At 38.8% G+C, this 25,180-nt stretch overlaps 2 protein-coding genes across 8 annotated transcripts in view; one reads left to right on the top strand and one right to left on the bottom strand.

Moving 5' to 3' along the window:
- Positions 1-25,180, top strand: part of AK3 (adenylate kinase 3) — a 37,423-nt gene that overhangs the window by 1,481 nt on the left and 10,762 nt on the right. Inside the window, exons 2-6 of one of the 3 annotated variants that reach the window (XM_036331035.1) lie at positions 7,464-7,583; positions 8,507-8,679; positions 9,622-9,740; positions 12,375-12,514; positions 17,525-18,063. In XM_036331035.1, coding sequence (XP_036186928.1) covers positions 7,464-7,583; positions 8,507-8,679; positions 9,622-9,740; positions 12,375-12,495 — 533 coding nt within the window. In that variant the 3' untranslated portion in view covers positions 12,496-12,514; positions 17,525-18,063. Of the gene's footprint in view, positions 1-7,463; positions 7,584-8,506; positions 8,680-9,621; positions 9,741-12,374; positions 12,515-17,524; positions 18,064-25,180 lie in introns of those variants that run through there. The other 2 variants (XM_036331034.1, XM_036331036.1) reach the window with 2 other exon arrangements.
- CDC37L1 (cell division cycle 37 like 1) overlaps positions 915-25,180 on the bottom strand; it is a 46,806-nt gene continuing 22,540 nt past the window's right edge. For 2 of the 5 annotated variants that reach the window (XM_036331029.1, XM_036331033.1), the window contains 2 exons: positions 24,440-24,604; positions 18,416-20,069 (listed from right to left, as the gene is read on the bottom strand). In XM_036331029.1, the coding sequence (XP_036186922.1) occupies positions 19,968-20,069; positions 24,440-24,604 (267 nt within the window). In that variant the 3' untranslated portion in view covers positions 18,416-19,967. Of the gene's footprint in view, positions 939-9,674; positions 9,817-18,415; positions 20,070-21,989; positions 23,492-24,439; positions 24,605-25,180 lie in introns of those variants that run through there. The other 3 variants (XM_036331031.1, XM_036331032.1, XM_036331030.1) reach the window with 3 other exon arrangements.

Here is a 25,180-nt window from a genome sequence, read left to right as displayed (position 1 = left end):
CGGAAGTACATAAAAGAAAAGTAAAGTCCTTTCCTATGACCCACCTCAGTCCCATTCTTCCTAGGGGAACAGTATCCTGTGTTTTCTCTTAGACATTTTTGTGCAAGCCTTATTTTATATATATGCCTTATTTTATGTAAAATGAAGTCATATTATATATGTATTCTGCACCAGTGTGTTTTCATTTTATATCTGGATTATCTTTCCACATGACAACATTGACATCTCTTTCATTCTTTCAATTTTTCTATAAGTATTTGCTGGCTCTACTATAATTTATTTAATGGATCCCCTATTGATGAACATGTAGATTATTTCTAAGTGGGGTTTGCTTGTTTCAAAATACTGACATTTAAATGAAGAAAACAACCACCCCAGTGTTTTTAGTTTGTGTCTTGGAGTTCAGTTCAGCTGGTGAATTACTACTTTTATTTTTCTCTTCTTAACATTGATCTTTTAAAAAAAAGATCATGAAGTATTTTGTAGTTAATTCTACTTCTTCAAAAGTTTAAATTGCTTGGCTCCCTCCCTGAGTGTTCTTGATGCAACATTTTGAAGTAGTTAGGTAACAATAAGCAGTCTCCTGTACTGCACCCAGTTGGAAAGGAGTAAAGAGAATCCTTAAGCAACTCTCTGAAAGATAAGCCAGCATTGACGCATAACTATGTGGTTAAAGAACATCTTCAGTGGAGTTAAGGATATGTTAATTAGCGAAAGCACAAAATGTTAAAAGAAATAAATTTAAAGCGAATAAGTAAACTTCTTTAAAATTCAGAAACAATGTTCTTTGTTTATCCTTAAAATTTCTGACACACCTCCTGTCCTCTTTCATGTCCACAACATGAAAAGAGAGGCTAGAGGGAGGGAGGAGAGGATCACTAGGAAAGATGTTATGCTTACCTCAGGCATCTGTTTTCTCTGGAGTCTTTTCAGGAATTCTTTAACAAGGAAAACAGAAAATGGAGTTTAGGGAGGTGTCATGAGATTATTATTATTATTACAGGTGTTTTGTTTCTCAGCACTAAATATTTGTGAATGGATTGGATATTTCCCAGAAACAAAAGAGAGATGTTATCATTTATTTAAAAAAATACTGCGTTAGCCTGGCCAGTGTGGCTCAGTGATTGGGCATCAAGCTATGGACCAGGAGGTCACGGTTTGATTCTCGGTCAGGACATATGCCCAGGTGTGGGCTCCATCCCCAGTGGGAGAGTGGGGGTGCTGGAGGCAGCCAATCAATGATTCTCTCTCATCATTGATGTTTCTCTCTCTCTCTCCCTCTTCCTTCCTCTCTGAAATCAATTTTAAAAAAAGATTAAAAAAAATACTGCTTTGCCATGGCTGTTGTCGCTCAGTAGGTTGAGTGCCAGGTCCCATGCACTGCGAGGTTGCTGGTTTGATTCTTTAAAGTAGCTCAGCCTTTTCACTTAATAAGCCATCATGTTCATGAAATTAAAGGTTTGTTGTACTAGTTATTTTTCAAATAGACTTTGAAATGAAATTTTTATTGGTTTTTAAATTTGAACTTTATTTTTATTTGAGATAATATTTTATTTACCTAAAATTATCTCATAAATCTCAACGTGGTAAATGCTGCATAGGAAGTGTAATTTAATTGGCACTCAGGAGACCTGGGTGTTCACCTTTGTCCCCCAGTGACTGCTGTTTTTTATTGAGCAAGTTCTTTTACCTCTACTGAACTCAGTCCCCTCATCTTTAAAGGAGACGGCGGACTAATAATGTTCAAGGGTCAAACTCCAGTTTCCTGACTCCAGGTACAGCTCTAAGCTACTCCAGGTTTGCTACCCTCAGCAGGTTGCATTGTGTTTCCAGGACTTATTCATATCTGCTGGGATGATTTTAAACTTCAGCTATAAAATACAGCCATAGGTTATAAAATACTCGCATGAAATGGTGTTTGGAGAGTAAGTTGGCGCCATCCTTCTATGTAGCACTATTTGATGGTACCACAGTTACAGAAATTCCACACTAGGGAATTTATTGGAAGGACATAAGCAGAGATGCTGCCAAATGTTCATCTACAAGGATGGTCATTGCAGTATTTATTATAGTAAAGAATGGTTAACAACACAAATGTCTGATAACAGGTCAATGTTTAAATTAATAATTGTGCAATCATTTTTTGTTTTCTTGTTAATCCTCACCTGAGGATATTTTTCCATTGATTTTTAGAGAGAGTGTAAGAGAGGGAGGGAGGGGGACAGAGAAAGAAAAGGAGAGAGAGGTGGGAGAGAGACATTGATTGGTTGCCTGCACTGGTGATCAAACCTGCAACCCAGTTACACGCCCTTGACTGGGAATTGAACCCTTCGGTGCATAGGCTAACACTTTAACCACTGAGCCACACCGGCTAGGGCAATAATTTTGCAATTTTGATGAAACTAAATATTTTAAAGATTGTTTAATATGGCCCTACCCGGTTTGGTTCAGTGGATTGAGTGTTGGCCTGCACACTGAAGAGTCCCAGGTTTGATTCTGCTCAAGGGCACATGACCGGGTTGTGGGCTCGTTCCCCAGTGGGGGGCATGTAGGAGGCAGCCAGTCAATGATTCTCTCTCATCATTGATGTTTCTATCTCTCTCTCCCTCTCCTATCCTCTCTGAAATCAATAAAAATAAATTTAACAAGAGAGATTGTTGAATGATGTGTGAACATGCTCACAATGAGTGAGGGAAAAAGGTATCTAAGCAATAATTTAGAATATAACATAATTGCAAATACATAAATGCAGCAAAGAAGAGAAGAATATAAGAAAAATCAGCAAAGGGTTCATTACAATTGTTTCCAGTGATGAAAATACAGAGGATTTTAATTTTCTTTTAGAACATTTTCATTATCCCCAAAAGAAACCTCACACCTATTAGCAGTGACTCCCATTCCCACCTCACTCCACCCAGTCTGTGCCACTGGCAACACTAATGTACTTTGTGTCTCAGTTTTCTTACTTGAACATTTCATTCACATGGCATCATACAATATGTAGTCTTTCATGTCTGAGATTTTTCACTTACCATGTTTCCCAGGCTCACTGTGTGTAATATGTATTGATACTTAATTCCTTTTTATTGCTGAATAATATCGCATTGAATGGATTTACTACATTTTGTTTATCCTTTGATTTATGGACATCTGGATTGCTTCACCCTTTTCTGTTATTTTGTGGGTGTACTAAAGTTTGTTTAAATAGTTTAAAGAGCATTTTAAAAAGATGAACCCGATGATAAATATCATCTCAAAGAAAGTAGGCTTTTGCTAGATTTCTTTTTAAACAAAATAAGTTAGGCCTCTTAAAATCCCATTGCTAGAATCCACAGGAATCAAGGCAGCTCATTTCTCCATCTATCCATCCATGGATCCATCAAATACCTAATGTATGCTAGGTGCTGGAGATCCAGAGACAAGTATATTTCCCTTCAAGCATGTCAAACTCATGACCCGCCGGCCACGAGTTTGACATGCTTGGGTATGCGCACAATTGGAATGTAGGCGTGGAAGACAAGTGGCCATGTGTGTTAGTCTTCTCAGTTTGCCATAAGGGAATACTATAGACGAGATGGCTTAAGCAACAGAAATGTATTTTCTCATAGTTCTGGAGGCTAGGAGTCCAAGATCAAAGTGCTGACAGGGTTAGTTTCTGGTGTAGCCTTTCTTCATGGCTTGCAAAGGGCTGCCTTCTCACTGTGTCCTCACGTGACTTTTCCTCTGTTGCATTTGTTCTTGGTGTCTCTTCCTCTTCTTATAAAGACATCAGTCAGATTGGATTAAAGCCCCACATTGAGGAACTCATTTAACCTTAATTATCTCCTTAAAGGCCCCCTCTAAATACAGCTACATTGGGAGGTAGGGCTTCAACATATGGATTGAGAGGGGCACAATTTGATCGATAATAATACGTAAACAGCTAGTTTTCAGCTAGTGTGATGGTGCTCCAATGGAGACAAGTCTGCCACATGGAAGTCTAAAGGAGGAACTTCCTGTTGCCTACAAGGTTGAAGGTTCACACTGCAAGTCCCTTTAAGATGTATCTTGAAGGATGAGAAGAGCTTATCAGGCAGCAGAGAGGAGACAGAGGCATATGCAGAGGCTAGGAGGACCCAGGGTCTGTGGAGCTCCTTGCTAGGGGCATGGCTTGTGTGTTTGGTGGACACGGTGGGGAGGGAGGTGGGGGAGAGATATGATCAAGCCAGACCAGGGCCTTCATACAGTTCTTGAGTTGCATTTTTATCCTGAAGCAGAGTGGGAAGGGGAGGAGTATAGAACTGGGATGGGAGCTCTCTCTAGGTGCTTCCCTGAAGGAGAGAGATTGGGTGATGGTTGGAGGGAGGACCAGTGGTCAAGAGAGGTTTTTATTTCCAGTATAATCTAGTGAAATATCCCATGCATGAAGGTATTACAATTGTTTATGTATGTTTAGAAGAATAAAATGAATGCCCATGTACCTCAGGCAGAAAAACAGTACTTTTGGGGCCACCCACTCTAACTCCACAGTCATCTCCTTCCTCTTCCCAGAGGGAACTGCTGTGTTGACTTGAGTCTTTATTATTTGAGAAAGGTTTGTATAAAAAGCCTCTGACTGGGTATAAACCTATCATTTGTCTCATTCTCTGTCATTCTGATAGATTTTTTTTTCTTTTGACATGTTTTTTTTTTATTTTTAATATATATTTTTATTGATTTCAGAGAGGAAGGGAGAGGGAGCGATAGAAACATCAATGATGAGAGAGAATCCTTGATTGGCTGCCTCCTGCATGTCCCCTACTGGGGATGGAGCCCACAGCCTAGGCATATGCCTTTGACTGGAATGGAACCTGGGACCCTTTAGCCCACAGGCTGACGCTCTATCCATTGAACCAAACCGTCTAGGGCTCTTTTGACATGTTTTAAAAATGAACTTTTATGTACTTTGCTAAAAGTAATTTTGGCAGGAACTAGGTTAATTCTCTGTAGCCCTTGGCACATGTAAAAAGCAACTGTTATTCACAGGTTGGCCAGGCCCTTTTTTGTTCTTCATAGCTGACCAAACAGATTGTCTATTTATTTTATTTATTTATTTTTCCAAACAAATTCAGATTTGAGGTGTGGTTGGTTTGGATGTTATAAGAATGACCAAACTTTAAAAGGAGATGTAGAATTAAAAATGGCTTTTTATATAATGCTAACACTTATTTCTCAGACTGATGTCTGTATGTTTTAGAATTCCTGATTATTATCCTTAAAATCAAAAGTTGGTTTTAACCTTCCCTATTTTCCTCTAACCTTCCTTTTCTGTTTTTATTTGTGTATACTTTTTGTAGAAAATTAGTTTATTTTGGATAATCAACTTTTAAAGAGAGGGGAAGGGAGGGGGAGAGACACAGAGAGGGAAACACCGATGTGAGAGAGATGTTTGCCTCCTGCACGCTCCCCAACCAGGGCCCCAGTGGAGCCTGCAACCAAGGTACGTGCCCTTGACCGGAATCGAACCCGGGACCCTTCAGTCCACAGGCCAACACTCCATCCACTGAGCCAAACCGAGTAGGGCCCAAATTTGTTAATTTTTGAATCCAAAAAGAAATAGTATTTTTATGAGTCTGTTCAGATACAATATTAAATAATAGGAAATCAAGGGAATATATGTAACCAATTGTTCAAAGAATATGCTGGACAAGATTCCTTGCATTTAATTTTGGGAGGGGGTAAAAATTTGAAATATAATTAACTTGAACCTTGACATAGAGAGTTGAATATTTTTTTTTCTTTTAAATAAACTCTAATGGGAGCATTACAGGCTTTAGATTTTAATAACTATTGTACACAAATGTTTATTGATGAGAGAGTTGTTAGTAATAAATGAAAAAGACTATTAGACTATGCATGGGACTATTTTTTCACAAAACAAAATATTTAGAGGTTTTTATATTATTAGTTTTAACAATAATTATCTCTGAGTAGTGGTGGAATTACGAATGGCTTTTTGTTTTGCTTACCGAGCATTTTTTATCCTTCATTTTAAAAAAACAACAACCTACACGTTATTGATATAATTCGCAAATAGTAAAGTTAACCCTCTTAAAATATATGGTTCAGTGTTTCATATTACATTCAGAGTTGTGCAACCATCACCACAAGCAATTTTAGAACATTTTTACCACCTTAAAAAGAAAATCTATTCCCATTAGCAGTCATTCTGCATTTTTCTCTAATGCTCCCAGCCCTACACAACCACTAATCTTCCTTCTGTTTCATAGATTTGGCTATTGTGACCATTTCATATAAATGGAATGATACAATATGTGTCTTTTGTGTCACTTAGCATGTTTTCAAAGTTCACACACTTTATAACATGTATCAGTACTTCACATCTTTTTATGGCTGAATAATAAAATTTTGTATGGATATGCCACATTTTACTTATCCATTCATTGCTTGATGGACATTTGGTCGTTTCTACTTTTTGGCTATTGTGAATAGTGTTGCTATGAACATTCATATATAAGTTTTGTGTGGACACGTGTTTTTATTTCTCTTGTATATATACGTGGTAGTGGAATTACTAGGTCATAAGGTAACTGTTTAACCTTTTGAAAAACTGCCATACTATTTTCCAAATTGGCTACACCATTTAGAATTCTACCAGCAATATATGAGGGTTTCAATTTCTCAACATTCTTGCCAACACTTTTTATTTATCTTTCTGATTATAGCCATTCTAGTGAGTGTGAAGTGGTATCTCATTGTGATTACCATTTGTTATTTCCCTAATGATTAATGATGTTGAGCATTTATTAATGTGCTTATTGGCTATTTATATATCTACTTTTTGTATTCATATCCTTTGCCCATTTTTAAAAGTGGGTTCTCCTTTTATTGTTGAGTTGTAAGAATTCTTTTTAAAAAAGTATTTTTATTGATTTCAGAGAGGAAGGGCGAGGGAGAGAGATAGAAATATCAATGATGAGAGAGAATCATGATCAGCTGCCTCCTGCACGCCCCTTACTGGGGATCGAGTCCGCAACCCTGGCATGTGCCCTTGACTGGAATGGAACCCAGGACCCTTCAGTCTGCAAGCCAGTGCTCTATCCACTGAGCCAAACTGGCTAGGGCAGTGGTCGGCAAATCGCGGCTCGCGAGCCACATGCGGCTCTTTGGCCCCTTCAGTGTGGCTCTTCCACAAAATACCAGCTCTTCCACAAAATACCGACTTCTGCGCATGGGCTACAAAATTTCAATACTGCACGTGGTATTTTGTGGATGAGCCACACTGAAGGGGCCAAAGAGCTGCATGTGGCTCGCGAGCCGCGGTTTGCCGACCACGTGTAGGGTGTAAGAATTCTTTAGATATTCTAAATACAAGTTATCAGATCCATGATTTATAAAAACGCTCTTCCATTCAGTGGGTTGTCTTTTCACTTTTGTGATCGTGTAAGTTGCTGATTTGCTCTCCCCCCCTCATTCTGCTGTAGAAATTGGTGTGTTAGCCAAGACTTTCATTGAACAAGGGAAGCTCATCCCAGATGATATCATGACTCGGCTGGCCTTGCATGAGCTGAAAAACCTCACCCAGTATAACTGGCTCTTGGATGGTAAGTGACGCGTCACTAGCATTTCAGCTGCCCAGAATGAGTGCGGGCAGCAGAACAAGCATTTCATGGGCTGCAGAGACCTCATGGATTGTGGGCAGAGAGCCCGAGTTCTGCCACTGCTCACCCTGAGGCCTCGGCCTGTCGCCTTCTCTGGGCCTGCTTCTTTATCTGCATGGGAGGGCTGTGGACTGCATGATTCCTAAGGTCCCTTCAGATGTGACTTTAGTTCCTTCCCCTCTTTTAAGAATATTTTATGGCAAGGGAGGTTTACCACGCAGGAAAGCCAGGAAAGTTGGAGGGTAACTTAAAATCAGCTGTGAACTGGCAGAGGTGTGCTGAATGGGTTGATTTTTAGTTTCTGAAGAGAGAGAGGGGGAGAGAGGAGGCATTAATTGTAAGCAACGGGCGCACATGATCACGGAGGCTGACAAGTCCTAGGATCTTCAGGGTGAGCTGGTAAATTGGGGGTGCAGGAGGGCTTCCAGTCTGAAGGCCAGCAGGCTCGAGCCCCAGGAAGAGCTGTGTCAGTTTCAGTCTGAAGGCAGGAGAAAGCCCACGTCCCACCTCCCTCTTTATTCAGGGGAGGGTAAGCCCTTTTGTTCTATTCAGACCTTCAGTGGATTAGATGAGGCCCACGCATATTAGGGAGAAAAATCTGCCTTACTCAGTCTACTGATCTACATGTTACTCTCATCCAAAACGCTCTCACAGACACACCCAAAATAATGTTTGACCAAATATCTGGGCACCCGTGGCCCAATCAAGTCAACACATGAAATTATCACAGTTGCCCTACAGCTGTGCTCCACTTGGCTGGTGTTACTGCTTCTGTTCAGATTGCTCAACATTTATTCATTCTCTTCCTTCTTCCCTCCCTTTCTTCCTTCTCTTGTGTGTGTGTGTGTGTGTGTGTGTGTGTAAAGGTTTCCCAAGGACTCTTCCTCAGGCAAAAGCCCTGGATAAAGTTTATAAAATAGACACCGTGATTAATCTGAAGGTGCCCTTTGAGGTCATTAAGCAGCGCCTCACAGCTCGCTGGATTCATCCGGCCAGTGGCCGAGTCTACAACATCGAATTCAACCCTCCCAAAACTGTGGTGAGTAGTTGCGGTGGAACCGGCCTTCCACATAGCAGTCCCCAAGGCCTCTTGCACTCACAGGCAGAAGTTTTATGACCTTGGAAAATCCTTCCTGCCCCAAACTCCTAAGGGTACAGTCTCAGGTTCTGGTGTAGTCCTTGTCTGGTCCACTCAGGTTGTTAGTAGAGGTGTCCCAGGAGTGACAGGGGTTTATTAATCCTTCGAAAGCATTTACTGATTTTCTACTCTGTGTCAGGGGGTGTGTTAGGAGTTGGGGCAATAGGGATTAGCGACACCTTGGCTTATTTAGGTCAACATAAGAACGCCCAAACCTACACAGAATGTCTATAAAAATTTGAGCCAAACAGGATACGCCTGGAAACAAGATCCCAACAGGCTGAGAAAAAATGCTCCCCAGAATGGCAGTTGGCAGCTTCTTTCATGCATTTGGAATTAAGGAGGGAACATCAGGAAGGTGGGAATTGGATTACAGGATAGTTAACAAGATTATATGTTCTCTTGAAGGTGGCTTCTGAGGGGTCTGAAAGAGTCATTTCAAAGGTGTGTCACCTAGATGCCCAGAAACAATGGACAGGGCTTACTTAAGGCTAAGATAAACCTTTTCCTAAAGAAGTCATACGCCTGGGGCATGACTACCCACTGTGACCTGCCCAGTTAGGAATTTATGATCGGGCCACCCTGTGAGGGTACTTTCTGTAAGACCTCTTTTTCGTCCACAACATGACATTATTTAGAGGCTGCTTAGAAAACCTTTTACTCTAAGGAAGTGACTGACGTGGCTCTGTGCTGCAGTGATCAGGGTTCAGGGTTTGGATTTGATTCCGTTCGTTTAAAAGTACATTTGTGTGCTTGGTGTTTGCACAGAGAAGAAATCTGTTGAAAAGTCCTAGAACTGCTTATAAAAATGTTTGATACCGGCGTGTCCTGACTCCCATTTAGGGCATCGACGATCTGACTGGGGAGCCTCTCGTGCAGCGTGAGGACGATAAACCGGAGACGGTTGCCAAGAGACTGAAGGCTTACGAAGCTCAGACAGAGCCAGTCTTGGAATACTACCAGTGAGTCTGTCGCTGTTCAGAACTTCTCTTGCACGATCAGGCACCAAGGCAGTTTTCCATCGTCCATGCTTTACAGCTAAAATGTTAAAACATCAGAAGATCCAGTTCAAATCAGACCACACAGGCAGTGCACTAGCGTGTGTAATAGAGAAGTCCACATGGTAGGCTGGGCTTCCGTCACGCTTCAGTTTGACCAGTTTTGCCATTCTCTCAGCTTTGTATTGGCTTCGACAGTTGCCAGGAACAGCCCTTTCCTGAAGGGCTGAGGGGTCACCTTTCCTCCAGTGAACACAAGCCCCAAGTGTCATGCAGGCTGGACCCACTGGAACAGCCACTGTGGTCAGAGAATGCCCTGCACTAACTGCTGGTGGCCTAGGTTTCTGCCCATTCCTGAAGCAATCACTGGGAATGACTCCCACACCTGGAGCTTCGAGTGGGTCAGTCTCACCCAGATTCTGCAGTCTGGTGGAGGGAGGGCTGGAATGAATGCTGGGGAAGCAGCCCCAATAATATCCACTTCCTGTGCCTAATAGGACAGAAGACTCAAATGGCAACCAATTCTCAGATCATTTATTTGGTTAATCATCTTTAAAAGCTTATATTCTCTTTAAAAATTTTTTAATATATGTTTATTGATTTCAGAGAGGAAGGAAGAGGGAGAGAGAGAGAAACATCAATGATAAGAGCGAATCATCGGTTGGCTGTCTCCTGCATGCCCCACACTGGGGATTGAGCCCGAAACCCAGGCATGTGCCCTGATCGGGAATCAAACCGTGACCCTTGTTTCATAGGTTGACACTCAACCACTGAGCCACACCAGCCTGGCTAAAAGCTTATATTCTAACATAGTTTTGATTGCTCTTCAGAGACTTCCACAGCAGAATATGGGATCTATACTAAATAATATTTGACTCAGGCTAAGAAACAATCCAGTTTCCTTGCTCACCCATCCCCTCTCCTTTTATTCATTCACTTACTTAATAATGACAGTTGTCAGGACAGAACAGTGTTGTGTTTAGGACACAGACTCTGGAGCCAGACTAAGTTCAAATCCCAGCTCCTCATTTATTATCTTGGTCTTAACCTGTTTTCTCCTCTGCAAAATGGGGGTTAGAATAGAAGGCTGAAAGATTGAGTTCATATATGTAACTCTTAGAATTATTTCTGACACATAGTAAGCACTTTATAATGATCAGCTATTGTTGTTGTTATAAGAGAGAAAGTATGCAGTGAAACTAAAATAATAGTCTGCACACTGTTTTAATAGCTATTTCTGGAGGTTAAAATTATAAGGGAGTTGGCAATCCACTTTCTACAGTAGCTGTTACTGTAATTTTGTGATTTGTGTAATGAGGCTGGCTCTGCAGATTGCCAGCACTGGGGCCCTGGGCAAGGGATTCAACCTCTATGCCACAAATTTTTCATTTGTAAAATCAGGGCAATATTAAATAGTACCTCCTTTGTAGGGTCATTAAGGGAATTAAGTGAGAGAATCCACGTAAAGACTTACGGCAGCCCTGGCACTATTAAATCACTCAGTGTTAGCTATTATTTACCCTGCCAAAACCCAAGAAACCCTCACCTTCTATCTGTGGGTGAGGCAGAGAGCTGGGTAAATGGTATTTATCATAAAATGTACTTATACCAATCAGGGACCTAATTCACACTAGTCTAAGCAAAAGGGAAACTTATTGGTCCTGTAACTAAAATGTCCAAAGGTGAATACTGAGTCCAGCTTGTTCAGTGTTCTCGGCCTTGTCACTTTCAGCTCCATTTTCCTGTGTTGGCCTCAATCTCAGGTGGGCTGTCCCTGTGTAAGTCCCTCAACTCCTGCTTACCACACTTAACCTCCTACCAGTTCAGCTACCCCAGCAGAAAAGAGAGCCTCTTGGACAACAGAAGTCCTAGAGTTGGCACTGATGAGTTCATCTTGTCCATCCTTGAAGCTGGGAAGTGGGGATAATCCCCCTGGAATCTTGTGTCCATTTCCATAAGCCAGAGGACACAAGTGAAACCAAAACCCAGGTTTCCCAATGCCCAGCCAAATGCCTCTCTCCGTTGATCACACAAACCTACACTTATGGAGACCACATCCACATCATCATCCTATATAACAAAAGGCTAATATGCAAATTGTCCCTTTGACCGGCAGTTCAACCGGGGAATTTGACCAGGGGGTGGGGCCAGCCGGCCAACCACCCACGGCCCCTCCCCATGGCTGGCCCTCCCCACCCCAATTGTGGGTGGGGCTGGCCAGCCAACCTCCTGTGTCCTGGGGCCGATTGGGCTGGGCCGTCCGGACCCCACCTATGCACGAATTCCTGCACTAGTCTTTATTTTTTAAAAAAATGTATTTTATTGATTTTTTACAGAGAGGAAGGGAGAGAGATAGAGAGTTAGAAACATTGATGAGAGAGAAACATCAATCAGCTGCCTCCTGCACACCCCCCACTGGGGATGTGCCCATAACCAAGGTACATGCCCTTGACTGGAATCGAACCTGGGACCCTTGAGTCCGCAGGCCAATGCTCTATCCACTGAGCCAAACCAGTTAGGGCCCTCTAGTCTTTAAGAATCACTTTGAAAGAGTTTATGAGGAAGACTCAGACTTGTTTTTGGTTTTGTCACCTTTAGGAAAAAAGGAGTGTTGGAAACATTCTCCGGAACCGAAACCAACAAGATCTGGCCCGATGTATATGCCTTCCTACAAACAAAAGTGCCACAAATAAACCAGAAATCATCAGTTACTCCTTGAGGAAAAGCCGGTGTAACTAGTAAGATGAGCAGAAGCTCCTTATCTGTGCATTCAGAAGCTCCTTGTCCTAAGACTTGGACGTGTATGAATTCTTAAAAAATTATATTAGTTCATTTCTGCTGATTTTATTCTGGAAATTAAGATGTGCCAAATACTAAGATTTGTCTTTTGACATCATCTAGTACGTTTTATCCAGTTATCTTCTATGGGTGTGCAATTCGAAAACATCAGAGATGTCTAACAGAACTTCTGAAAAGTCGTTTAGGGCATAATTAAAAGAGCAACCGGTTGCACTCTAACGTTTGTTCAGAAGATTAAGTGGTTAATAAAGTTTCCTTATTTTTCTGGAAAAGTAAAGAAAAAAATTCCATGTCATTTGGGAAAAGTCTCATCAGAGGCTTTTGCTGAGAGTGATGCCAAAAAAGCCATACCTAGCTCCGCGGGACACAGTGTTGTGGTACAGTGTGTCTATAAAATTCCAGAAAAAAAGCAACTGGATTTACAGACTAGATGCAGGATGCAAATTCACTGTTGCCTCTACACGAAGAAATTTATAAGCTCGCCATATATGATGTATTTATTTTGTTGTTAAATGTACTTTCAAGTTACTCAGAATTTTCAATTTGGTATAAAAATGTATCAGTTAGCATATAGGTAAGTATTTATATTAGAAATTGACATAAGTCCTGCAAAAAGACTGGAGTTGACTTTTCAAAGGAAAATGTAAAGACCTATGTTTTCAGACGTTACTTTGGTTAAGAGATGTGCTTTTGGATCTACTTGCCAGTTTCTCTTTTTAATCAAAATGTCTGATCTGCCTTGATGAGTAACATTCAAGTAGAAAAAAAAAAAAGAATTAAAAACACACACCCATGGCACTAGGTAAAGTAAGCATGCGCTGTCACTGGGAAACAGATCACAGTTTGCCTGGGGAAAATTCCCTTGACAAATACAGCAATCATAATTAACTGGTATGGCAATGAAAGGGAAGCCAGGACGAGGAAACTAATCGAGTTTGCTGAAGGAGTTTATTCCTAGCATTCACTGCTGTTCTATCTTAAGGGTAAAGAACTTTGCCGATGAGTGTAACCTAAGCAGCTGTTTTAAAAAATAAAAATGATTTGATTCCTTACTGGGGCAACAAGGATGCCTGCTGATGTACTGTGGTCTGGTAGGAGGAGTGGAGCAATACGAGAGGGGGAGAAACTCGACTATCTTCAGTGGCATATTTACTCTGACTTTGCTTGGTGCCAAATCAAATGAAACAAGTCCTTGTACAAGCTGTTATTAACAGAAAATATGTTTTGTTTTATTCTAGGCACTTAAAATTCAATTCAAATGCCAATAAGTGGTTCTTATGTATTTTGTGGGGAGAAAAAACTTTTCCTTTTGATTTTTTAAAACTCAATTTGATCTTTCAAAATGGACCAACGCTTTTAAAAAGGATTACAGTAAACAATCTGTTCTTTGTAAAACTTTCTATAATGTCTTATTTGTTACTATTATGTGCTTTCTAAAAATATTGTAAACTACTGAACTATGAATTATCACCAGGTTATCAGGCATACGTTAGTATTAAGGCACAGAACACAGTCCCATTTTAGAAATGTGGGTACCACTATGTCTTTGGTAGTTCACAGGGCCCACTCCTTCCCACCTTCCATTCTCATGCCCTGATGACTCACTGGCTTCTGAATTAGTGAGTGGTTTCTAATAACTGTCTTAAAGCAATACATAGGCTGCTTTCATTTCATGTTATACTTTGCCTCATGCTATAAAGTATTGCAGTCATACTGGCCTTCTTGACACCCTTAGGAGATTTGGAATAAAAAAGACAGAAGAACATGGTTATGAAATAAAGGACTCTTCTTCCCTGTCACCATTCCCTCCCCCTTCCCAAAACACCAAACCTGAAGTTTTGCACATATAGCCATTGCTTTATTTTATATAAAACACTTGCATTATTGTTTCTTTCTTTATTAAAGCAAACAAAAAGAACTTGTTTTATGCTGAGTTAATATCATAGACCAGCAATCTCCAACGGGTGGTCCCGGACCACTGGTGGTCAGTGAGGTCCGAAAGGTTGGCGACCACTGTCATAGACAATTTTGATGAAGAAGATCATGGCTGAGGAGCGCATGCATAAAAAAAATTATGCTGTAATGACATTATGATTTATGTGCCATATGGAAATATTTGGAGCTGAATGCCCATGGCTAGAGGCTACTATGTCTTAAAGGATAATGAGAACAGTACTTAACCCCATTACCCTATTTTTTGGAGTACCATAGTTATTTTGGTGCAAAATATATAAGCAAAGTGTGTTGTGGGAAATGGGCATTGGCAATTAATACCATCAGAAAATTTATTCCTCAATTCCATTTGAAATAGGTTAAATACTGGCTTAAATTCCTAAACCCCAGCCCATAGCTAACCCCCCCCCCCCCCCCCCCCACACACACACAGCTATTCATAACGGCATTCCAGCAAAGTATTTTGAACTCACTGTGGCAAAATCTACCTATGTTAAAAACAAGTCATGCTAATTACAGACCTCAGATTAAACTTTTGTAATACTTGCAACTACTAGCAAGAATAAATTTGTGTTTTTGAAACATTTTTTTATTGATTTCAGAGAGGGAGAGGGAGAGATAGAAACATCAATGATGAGAGAGAATCACCCATTGGCTGCCTCCTGCACACCCCCTTCTGGGAATCAAACCCATAACCTGGGCATGTACCCTGACCGGGAATTGAACTGTGACCTCCTGCTTCATAGGCTGACGCTCAACCACTGAACCACACCAGCTGGGCTAAATTTATATTTTAAAACATGTTTATAAGTTGTGTCTTCTCATTGACAAAAGAAAATATTCCCAGACACTAGTAAACTGCAGAAACAGCTTTCTTGTCTTCACAATCCAAGATTGTGATTTTTAGAAGTTACAGTTTAAAAATATTTAAATCCATTCAAAATGAAGTCTAGCTGTGCTTAAAGCTTTTGGGAAAAGCTGATGTATTCTGTAGTGTTCATGACCTACTCAATCTGCCTTTTTTTTAAAGAAAGCTCACTAGCCCAGCATTGACCTATGAACCAAGAGGTAATGCACGGTTCAATTCCCAGTCAGGGCACATGCCTGGGTTGCAGACTCCATCCCCAGTAGGGGGTGTGCAGGAGGCAGCAGATCAATGATTCTCTCATTGTTGATGTTTCTATGTCTCCTTCTCCCTTCTTCTCTGAAATTAATAAAAATTTATATGTATAAAAAAAGCCCACTAAAGGTCAGATGTTTTTCTATATGTATACTAGAGGCCTGGTGCACGAAATTTGTATATGGGGGGAGGGTGTATATGTCCCTCAGCCCAGCCTGCACCCTCTCCAATCTGGGATTCCTCTCACAATCCAGGACTGCTGACTCCCAACCACTCGCCTGCCTGCCTGCCTGATTGCCCCTAACCACACCTGCTTGCCAGCCTGATCACCCCCTAACCACTCCCCTGCAGGCCTGGTCACCCCCAACTGCCCTCCCTTACTGGCCTGGTCACCCCTAACTTCCCTCCCCTGCAGGCCTGGTCGCCCCTAACTGCCCTCCCCTGCAGGCCTGGTCTCCCCTAACTGCCCTCCCCTGCAGGCCTGGTCTCCCCAACTGCCCTCCCCTGTAGGCCTGGTCCCTCCCAACTGCCCTCCCCTGCCGGCCATCTGTGTCTACATGGGGGCGGCCATGTTGTGTGTTGGAGTGATGGTCAATTTGCATATTACCGCTTTATTAGATAGGATATAGCATCGAGTAAAGTTAATCTGTCATGCCACGCTGCACTTTGGAAGGATTTTATCAAAGTGTAAATCAATCTGGTGATGTGTCATATTTCACCAATGGACTCTAAATAAATGTTTGAAGAGTAAATAGCATGAAGAACCATGCTGTTTAGAAAAACAAGAGAAAGATCTAGGAACCTTTATTTTCTTATTTAGAAAAGATCTAACTTCAAGTCTAATTACTTAAGACTTATGAGAATGGTTGTAGCAATTTTAATCAACCTTTATTCACCTTTGTATCCTCCCATTAGCTTATGTAGCAAGCAAATACTTTTCAGACCTGTGAAACAGTACATACATGTACATTATAGATGGGAAATGGATGCATAGAACTGTTGGAACTTAATAAAACATGTATGATATAGAGGCAAAATTGAAATTAAAAAGCCTCTTCCCCTACCAAAAAAGAAAAAGCCTAGCCGGAACCCAGCCAAGTACATTTCTGTTCCACATCAATTTAAGAACTGAGATACATGACTGACTTTGAGAACAGTAAATTGACATCTTTTTTTTTTTTTCTGAAAAAAACTTCAGGATCACTTGGTCTAAACCTACAATCAACTTTTCATTCTGTAAGAAAATCTACTTACTAGATTCATGTTCTTTGGGCAGCATGTTAATTCACTTTTAAAAGAGCAATAGGCGCCAAAACCGGTTTGGCTCAGTGGATAGAGCGTCAGCCTGCAGACTGAAAGGTCCCGGGTTCGATTCCGGTCAAGGGCATGTACCTTGGTTGTGGGCACATCCCCAGTGGGAGATGTGCAGGAGGCAGCTGATCGATGTTTCTCTCTCATTGATGTTTCTAACTCTCTATCTCTCTCCCTTCCTCTCTGTAAAAAATCAATAAAATATATTAAAAAAAAATAAAAATAAAAGAGCAATAGGAATGCTAATCTGAAAGATTTTCCTTAAGGTATAGATCATAAGCTTATTAGGCAAAACTTGAAAGAACCCACTAATGATATAATTGGATACTAATAGTATAATTGGATGAAAATGTTACCCATCTGTCTCTCCTAGAGAATAATTTTAAATCAGTATTATCTCCACTACTATTGTGGCAAAACTTACCTATGTTAAATGAGTTAACAGAGAATAAATGGAGTGATAGTTATTTTTTTTGAAATCTTTTATTAGAATATTAATTTTATCAAATGAAACAAGAATCCTTGATGGATATGTTTTTTTAAAATATCTCTTTATTGATTTCAGAGCAGGAGGGAGGAGAGAAAGATATAAATATCAACAATGAATCATTGATTGGCTGTCTTCAGCACACCCCCAACTGGGGATTGAGCCCACAACCCCGACATGTACTCTTGACCAGAATTGAACCTGAGACTCTACACTTTATCTGCTGAGCCAAATTGGCGAGGGCCTAGATGGATGTTTTGATGTCAAAGATGTTTCACTCATCTTTGTACTTTCCATGGTTTGTGTCAAAAGAAAACTGTCCAACCTGAAATACACATTATCCCTTTGTCTACTATACTCTTACTATTTCTTAAGAAACAGAAAAGCCAACATTTTCTCTTAATAGGAGTTAGTTCTTAGTACTAAAGAAAAAAGAAAAGGATGTCAATTTACTGTTCAATATGTAAAGATTATAGTTTTTAAGTGCAAATCATGCCATCAGTCAGTGGCTCCTAAAATAAATTCAATCACACCTTCACACTCAAAACATAGAACACACTACCCTTTGAAAGTAAAAACTATAGCTTTTAAAAAGCTCTTCAATAATACCTGTTTTAGAAAAAAAAACAACCTTCAAGCATTGTTTACTCAGTTCTTTGATAATATCTCTCCTTCCAGTCTAGTCATTACCTTGAACTTAAAAAAGGCAAAATGAAATTTAAAACAATTTGGATGCTTATAGGCAAGTGAAGAGGGAAAGTGAAGTTGAGGAACAGAGTAATGGTTCAAGTATCATTTCTGTGAAATTGGGATGTTACTCCTGTGTACATTATTCTCTATTTGATAAGAAGGGAAGAATAAGAGGTTGCTCCAGAACAGAAAAATAATACAAAATAAAAAACTTCTGTAACTAGGACATTGGTAAAAAAAATTTTTTAAAAAATGTACAGGCTGATGAATACTACCATATAAGTTAATCAAACATTTTATTATAGAGCATATCTTTATATCAAAAGCACAAAAGAGTTTTATTTGGAAAACCGGTAAGATTGTGATGTTACATAAGTATGATTCAATAATTCCAGTCCATTTCTATGGGTACTAAGTGCCTTATCACCTCAGTTAGTAAAAACAAGGTGCAAATGAGGCCATGGTTACAGGTCTGATCATCATATGGGTCCCTTAGCAATATTTGGTTTTACAAGTTGAGACATGTATACCTAATCTCAGTCATCTTCCAAATGTTTGCTACTAGTCTCAATGGGATTGAACCAAAGACTATACCCAATACAAGTCAAAGCTCATGTTCCTATAAGTCAGAAGATTAATCCTCACATAATGATAGCATAATTAGCACTATCATCTAATTCTAAATAAAATGAATCACCAAACATCCTCTCATACTTGAAGTGAATTATATTGGAAGTAGTAAAACTCAGCAGCATTCTATGGTAACTGAGCTAGAGAGAGAAATGACAAATGCAGTAAAAGCTATCATTATCCACAAGGAATACCAAATTTGTAGAAGTAAATAGTTGGCAACTCGAGGCAGTTAGCTCTACAAGATTTCTCTTGCCTTTTAAAAAAGTCCTTAGCTACATCAGAGTGAAATGAACAATAAACCTAATTTTAAAAATCAGATTTTTCTTCCTGTTTGTTCTTACAGGCCATTAATATTCTTTTAAAACTTGCTCCCTGAGAGGTCCCAGACTATGTCAAGTAAAGAAATTAAGAGTGAGCTTGAAGTTGGTTTTATTAAAAAACAAAACAAAAAAACCCCTCTATATTAGCTTTTTCACTTTTTAAATCACTATATCCCTTACTATTAAAAAAGTCAACAGGGTAAAATCAACTTCTAAGGAATACAGTTTTGAGAATACTTAAGGGGTTAATTTATTATCTATATAAATTTGGTATTAGGGTCAAGAATCTAACTGATGGTGCCCAAAGTACAAACATATGATTATTATAAGGGAAAGACTGTTTTAATTTGTATCACCAAGCTTATTTAGTAAAGTAGATTATCAACTACTGATTTATTGCTTTTAATATGATAAAACACCAGATGTGACAGCTAAATTAGCAGTAGGATGCAAGGACATTTTTATCTTTAATCATTTTTGTAGAGTAGGGCATGTATACATCCATGTAAAAAGAGACTGTAGCAGATGCCTCCTAGAATCAACCAGTTCTTGTAAACATTGCATTTGTGCAGATTTTCATACTTTGATTCCAAAATTAAGAACAATAAGATTAAAGGCAAATTTAGTAGCAAAAAAACAAAGTCCAGTTTGACTTCTTGCAACATATGGTACCACTCCTCTCTTCAGGAAAAAGAACCAAAACAAAAAAATCTAGCAGCGCATAAAAAAATTTTTACAAAACATTTCAGTACTCTTTTCCCCTCCCATCAAAAACCGAACAAAAATAAAGTGCAGCACCCATAAAAGTGTCAAGAAAATAGCCAAGTTCTTCCTTTCTTGTAACAAAATAGTACTTGGCCTCAGCAGTCTTAACCAAATTATACAGTGTCCATCATTTTGGATTCATCATCTTCTTTATGTACCACTGAGTTTAAACTGCAGAGAGCTGTATTGATAGAATACTGAAGATAATCTGGATTCTGAAAAGAAAAGTATAGAGAAGAAACAATAGATGATAACTAGTTTATGCCAGTATATGCACATACACACTCAGCTACACATTCTGTTTTTCTCTGCAGTGTAGGAGAGTGGGCAAGAAAGACTTTGAAGTCAACCCAAGATAAAGAGAAAGAAAGAAATAGACTATTACCACTTAATCCAGAGATGTTAAAGACAAAAAGATGTATATGAAAAATACAAATGTAAAAAATACTTTTTTTTCTTTTAATAAAACTGTATAATTTTAATTATTTAATTATACAAGGCTACATCTTCCTTGTAATTATATGTAGCTATTGATAATTTAAAATATAAATGGCTTTAAATCAGAAATGTATTTTGAAGATTATCATCTAATTAGGATAGTAAAAATGCAACACTTGAATAAGGAAAAATGTATATACTGAGTAAAAACTACAGCTATCTTCAGAGTTTATTTTGGTTTCTCAAAGGTTAAAACAAACTGAAGTGAGAAATCTTAACTCTTTTGAGAGGTACTCAGACTCATATTTTAAAAATTGTGTAAAAGAACAGTTTAATTTAGGTTTTAGTTATTTTTTAGACATAAGAACAACTCATAAATCTTCTATTTGTCCATTTCTAAAACTAGAAACAGAAAACCTTATTCAATGAATGCAAAAATAAAACCACTGAGTGTTAAAGCACAATGAATAGTGACATAAGCCCTTAAGACCTAGTTTAGATAATTCTTCCCCAAGAACTCTATTTTCTCTACTCAATTGTTCTGAATATCTGCCAGCAACTTAAAAGTTTTACTACCTATCACCTAGTTTCATTGATTTAATTTAATAAACACCAGTGAGGAAAATAGTCCAAATAGGGGATAGATGTCTCAAACCTCCCTATCCCATAGGGAGGCAGGTTTTCAAAAGATCCTCTAAGTAAAAATACAATACTTGGCCCTAGCTGGTTTGGCTCAGAGGATAGAGCTTCAGCCTACGGACTGAAGGGTCCCGGGTTCAATTCTGGTCAAGGGCACATGCCAGCCCTAACCGGTTTGGCTCAGTGGATAGAGCATCGGCCTGCAGACTGAAGGGTCCCAGGTTCGATTCTGGTCAAGGGCATGTACCTTGGTTGCAGGCACATCCTCAGTAGGGAGTGTGCAGGAGGCAGCTGATCAATGGTTCTCTCTTGTCGATATTTCTAACTCTCTATCCCTCTCCCCTCCTCTCTGTAAAAAATCAATAAAATATATATTTTTTAAAAAGGGCACATGCCAGGGTTGCGGGCTCAATCCCCAGTAGGGGGCATGCAGGAGGCAGCCTATCAATGATTCTCTCATCTTTGATGTTTCCAAATCTCTCTCCTTCTCCCTTGCTCTTTGAAATCAATAAAAATACATGTTAAAAAAATACAATACTTTGTGATTTTTTTACTTTAAAAGTAAAAAAGCTAGCATAAGTTGGATTATTCCCAATCAGGTCTTTATGAAGGAAGTGGCACTAATAACTGACTGAGGTGTGTAATACTAAACATTGAACCCCAGTCCTGCCTCTATCACTTAATGCAAACCTCAGAGAGAAAATAATTTATCACAACTTAATAGAATTAAAAGCTAGCATATAGGATAAGCCTAATAGTAACTATTACATATTTCTTTATCAAGAGGCCTTGTTTTAGTTTACTCAAACAAAAATATTTGGCTTATTTCTCAAGATTGTTATCAATCTAAAAAATGAAATTAGCCCTGGCCGGTTTGGCTCAGTGGATAGAGTGTCGGCCTGTGGCAGAAGGGTCCCAGGTTCAATTCCGGTCAAGGGTGCATGCCTGGGTTGCGGGCTAGGTCCCTGGTGGGGAGCATGCACGAGGCAGCCGATCAATGACTCTCGTCATTGATGTTTCTAACTCTCTCTCCCTCTTCCTTCCTCTCTGAAAGCAATAAAAATATATTTAATTAAAAGCTAAAGTGTTACCTAAGTTTAAATTGTATAAAAATTATTAATACTCGCATTACATTACTCACTCTCTACAGAAATAGAATGCTAAGATCCAATTCCTAAGTTCTTCAGAACAGAAGTCTCTTTTAAGACCAGGCTCCAGTTGTCCTTGAGAGTTGGCTAAGAAGTTTCTCCAGAACTCATCTAACCCATCTTCCTAGGAACTGTGTACACCTAACCATAATCTATACTTAAATTCCACTGATTACCCCATATTCTCATCTAGTAACGTTCTCAACATATCTCTTGTCCCAATGACCAGTTCTTCCCATTCTTGTATATGATTCAACAACAATTATGGTATGGATGAATGAGCAGTGAAGTAGGATAGAAATCCAGGATTAGAATATTAGCTCTATCATTTACTGTATTGACTTCAGGCAAATTACTTAATTCTCCACAGTTTATTTATCCATAATATGAATGAAGAAGAATCATAGGGCTTTTGAGATCATTAAGTGAAACAACATATAATAGTGTTTTGCAACCTATAAACTGATATAATAAAAATGGGGTGTTTTATGGTAAGCTTTTCTTCCAAATCTTCTCTCAGCCGACAACTTAGCCCCACAGGTTGCCTCTCATCATATTTCCCTCACCAGTTGACAGTCCTGTGCTGAAATCTTATCCAGCCCTTCTCTCCCTCAGAAGGAGTAAACTGGGATGCTCTTCTCCCAGCATGATGAATTAAATCTAAATAACCCTGATAATGTCAGCAATTCAAAACTGTCAAAATTGTATAGGCCCAGGTCCTCAGTCAAAATTACTGCCAAGGGATACCTAGCAGCAGATCTTAGTTGCTATTTGATACATAGAACAAGAACTTACTTCTCTCAAACTGGAAGTAACTTTTGGGTAATATAATATCTCATGATATTTTAACATGTATCTTTCCCTCTTATGTTAGAATCAATGATATCCTTCAAAAATTTTTTTTCTTTACATTCATTATGTGACTTCTTAATTTTAAGTTTCTACATTGAACTTGACAGTGACTTAGTCATAAAATTACCTTAGAAAGACTATTTCCCTGTGGGCTCAAGGAAATGAAGAGAAAATCATCACTATATTTAAACAGCAATAAGAGATAATTCATGGGACAAATCAAGGGGGAATATTACTTGTTTAACTATGGGTAACATAACTAATTATTTAAAAGTCAGATTCTGATTATTTCCATCCTTCAGAATAACATTTTTGGCTGACCTAAATGTGACCAATTGCTTTCCTAAATTGTCCCTTTGTTTTACAATACATGTGACAACTGAAATGGTAAAATTATAGAGACATAAGGTCAAGATATTGAAAATCTCAATACCTGCTTTATGAAATTTAAAAATAAACACAGGACTCTCCTCACATTGTCTTCTGAATGAGAATTTCCTTTTCACTGTGTAGGCAACAGACTAAACTTTAAGCTAAAGCTGGCCTTAAAATCTTGGGACCTGGAAATGAGAGATTACTGGGCTCAATTAAAATCCTACTAAAGTCAAAATGAGCATCAACTTTCTAATGATAATTTAAAATCACAATCCTAGGCAGATAGGGAGTCTAACCTCCTCTTCTTTTTGACATAAATGTTAGTGACATGGTTGATCTAACAGCCAACTTCACAGAAGCTCAAACAAGTGGCCTATATTATCAGAAAGAACAGCTTAGCATAAGCTATGTTATTGTGGATTAAAAATGTTACACCTGGTAGGCAACATCAACAATTAGCAATACTAAATAAACTCATGCAACACCTTGGTTGCCAACTAGATGTATGCTTTGAACCTAATTCACTTCAATAAATTCTTAAACAGTATAGATCTACTCACAAAAAAAATGTTTCTCAGAGCTATCTTGAGAAGTTTATGATTGAAATGATAAATAGCTAACACTTGCCCTTAAGAATGATCAATAGCTAACACTTGCCCTGAAGTTGTGCTTAGGTACAACTCATCTCTTCTATTTTAAAAGAGTAGAATTTGGTGTCTCTTTAAATACCGAAGACATGGAAGAGATTTAGTGCCAAAACATGGCATGAAATGTAACTCCATGTTCTCTTCTGAGGTAAGAATATTTAGAATGGTCACGCCTAGCCTGGCCTGCATGGCTTAATGGTTGAGTGGCAACTTATGAACCAGGAGGTCACAGATTGATTCCCTATCAGGGCACATGCCTAGGTTGCGGGCTCAATCCCCAGTAGGAGGTGTGCAGGAGGCAGCTGATCAATGATTCTCTCTCATCATTGATATTTTTATCTCTTTCTTCCTCTCTGAAATAAATAAAAAACCATATTTAAAAAAATGGCCACACCTATATTACATATAAGAAGAAAGAATAGTCTAAAAGAACAAAAATTATGTGAACTATACATTTATAAATAAACATTTGCTTTTCCAACTTACCTGTGGTAAGGATTCTAATAAACCTATAGATCCAACATCAGAATGGAGAACATGATTCTGAACTGTCATAGGTTGAAAACTTGGTGATTGAGAATAAAGTCTGACTCTTGATTTGAAAGCTTCAAGTTCGTTTTTGAATGCTTCAAAATAACCTTCTTCCTCTGCCTAGAAAACACAATATAAAGACTGTTTTTGAAGACTTCTAGACCACACAGTAAATTCTAACAAGCATCTATTAGGTCTGGAATACAGGAAGTAAAGATGAGGTGAATAGTTTAAAAGTAGAAACCACCAAGTTCCCTGTTAGATTTGTGAAAACTTACCGTTTTATAAAACAAACTAATAAACGATCCCTCTTTAAACATACACAAATATAACAAAAGCAAGTAGGCTTTTTTCTGTTTTTCCCTTGATTTATCTGAATTCTTGACAGGATTCAAAATAGTCCTAATTTATTCTCTCATTCTTCTCTCCTCTTCCCATTGCCAAGCAACAATCAAGGAATACTCTTAAAAACCTTATAATTCTCCACCAAATAATAAGGGGACACTATTACCTGTTTCTAGTGATTCTCTGATTCTATACTCCTTATCTCTAAAAGTCATGAAAACCAAGTAAGACACAACACACAATTTCATTATGGAAATATTTTAGTGTTTTAGTTAAGCAAGTACCTTTTTTCTGACATTACAGAAAGAGAAAAGTACAATGAGTTTAATGAGGTATAATATAAGCAAAATT

The sequence above is a fragment of the Myotis myotis genome, unplaced genomic scaffold (genome assembly GCF_014108235.1).
Source record: "Myotis myotis isolate mMyoMyo1 unplaced genomic scaffold, mMyoMyo1.p scaffold_m19_p_12, whole genome shotgun sequence".
Lineage (NCBI taxonomy): Eukaryota > Metazoa > Chordata > Mammalia > Chiroptera > Vespertilionidae > Myotis > Myotis myotis.
This window is presented reverse-complemented; position numbering and strand designations above follow the sequence as displayed.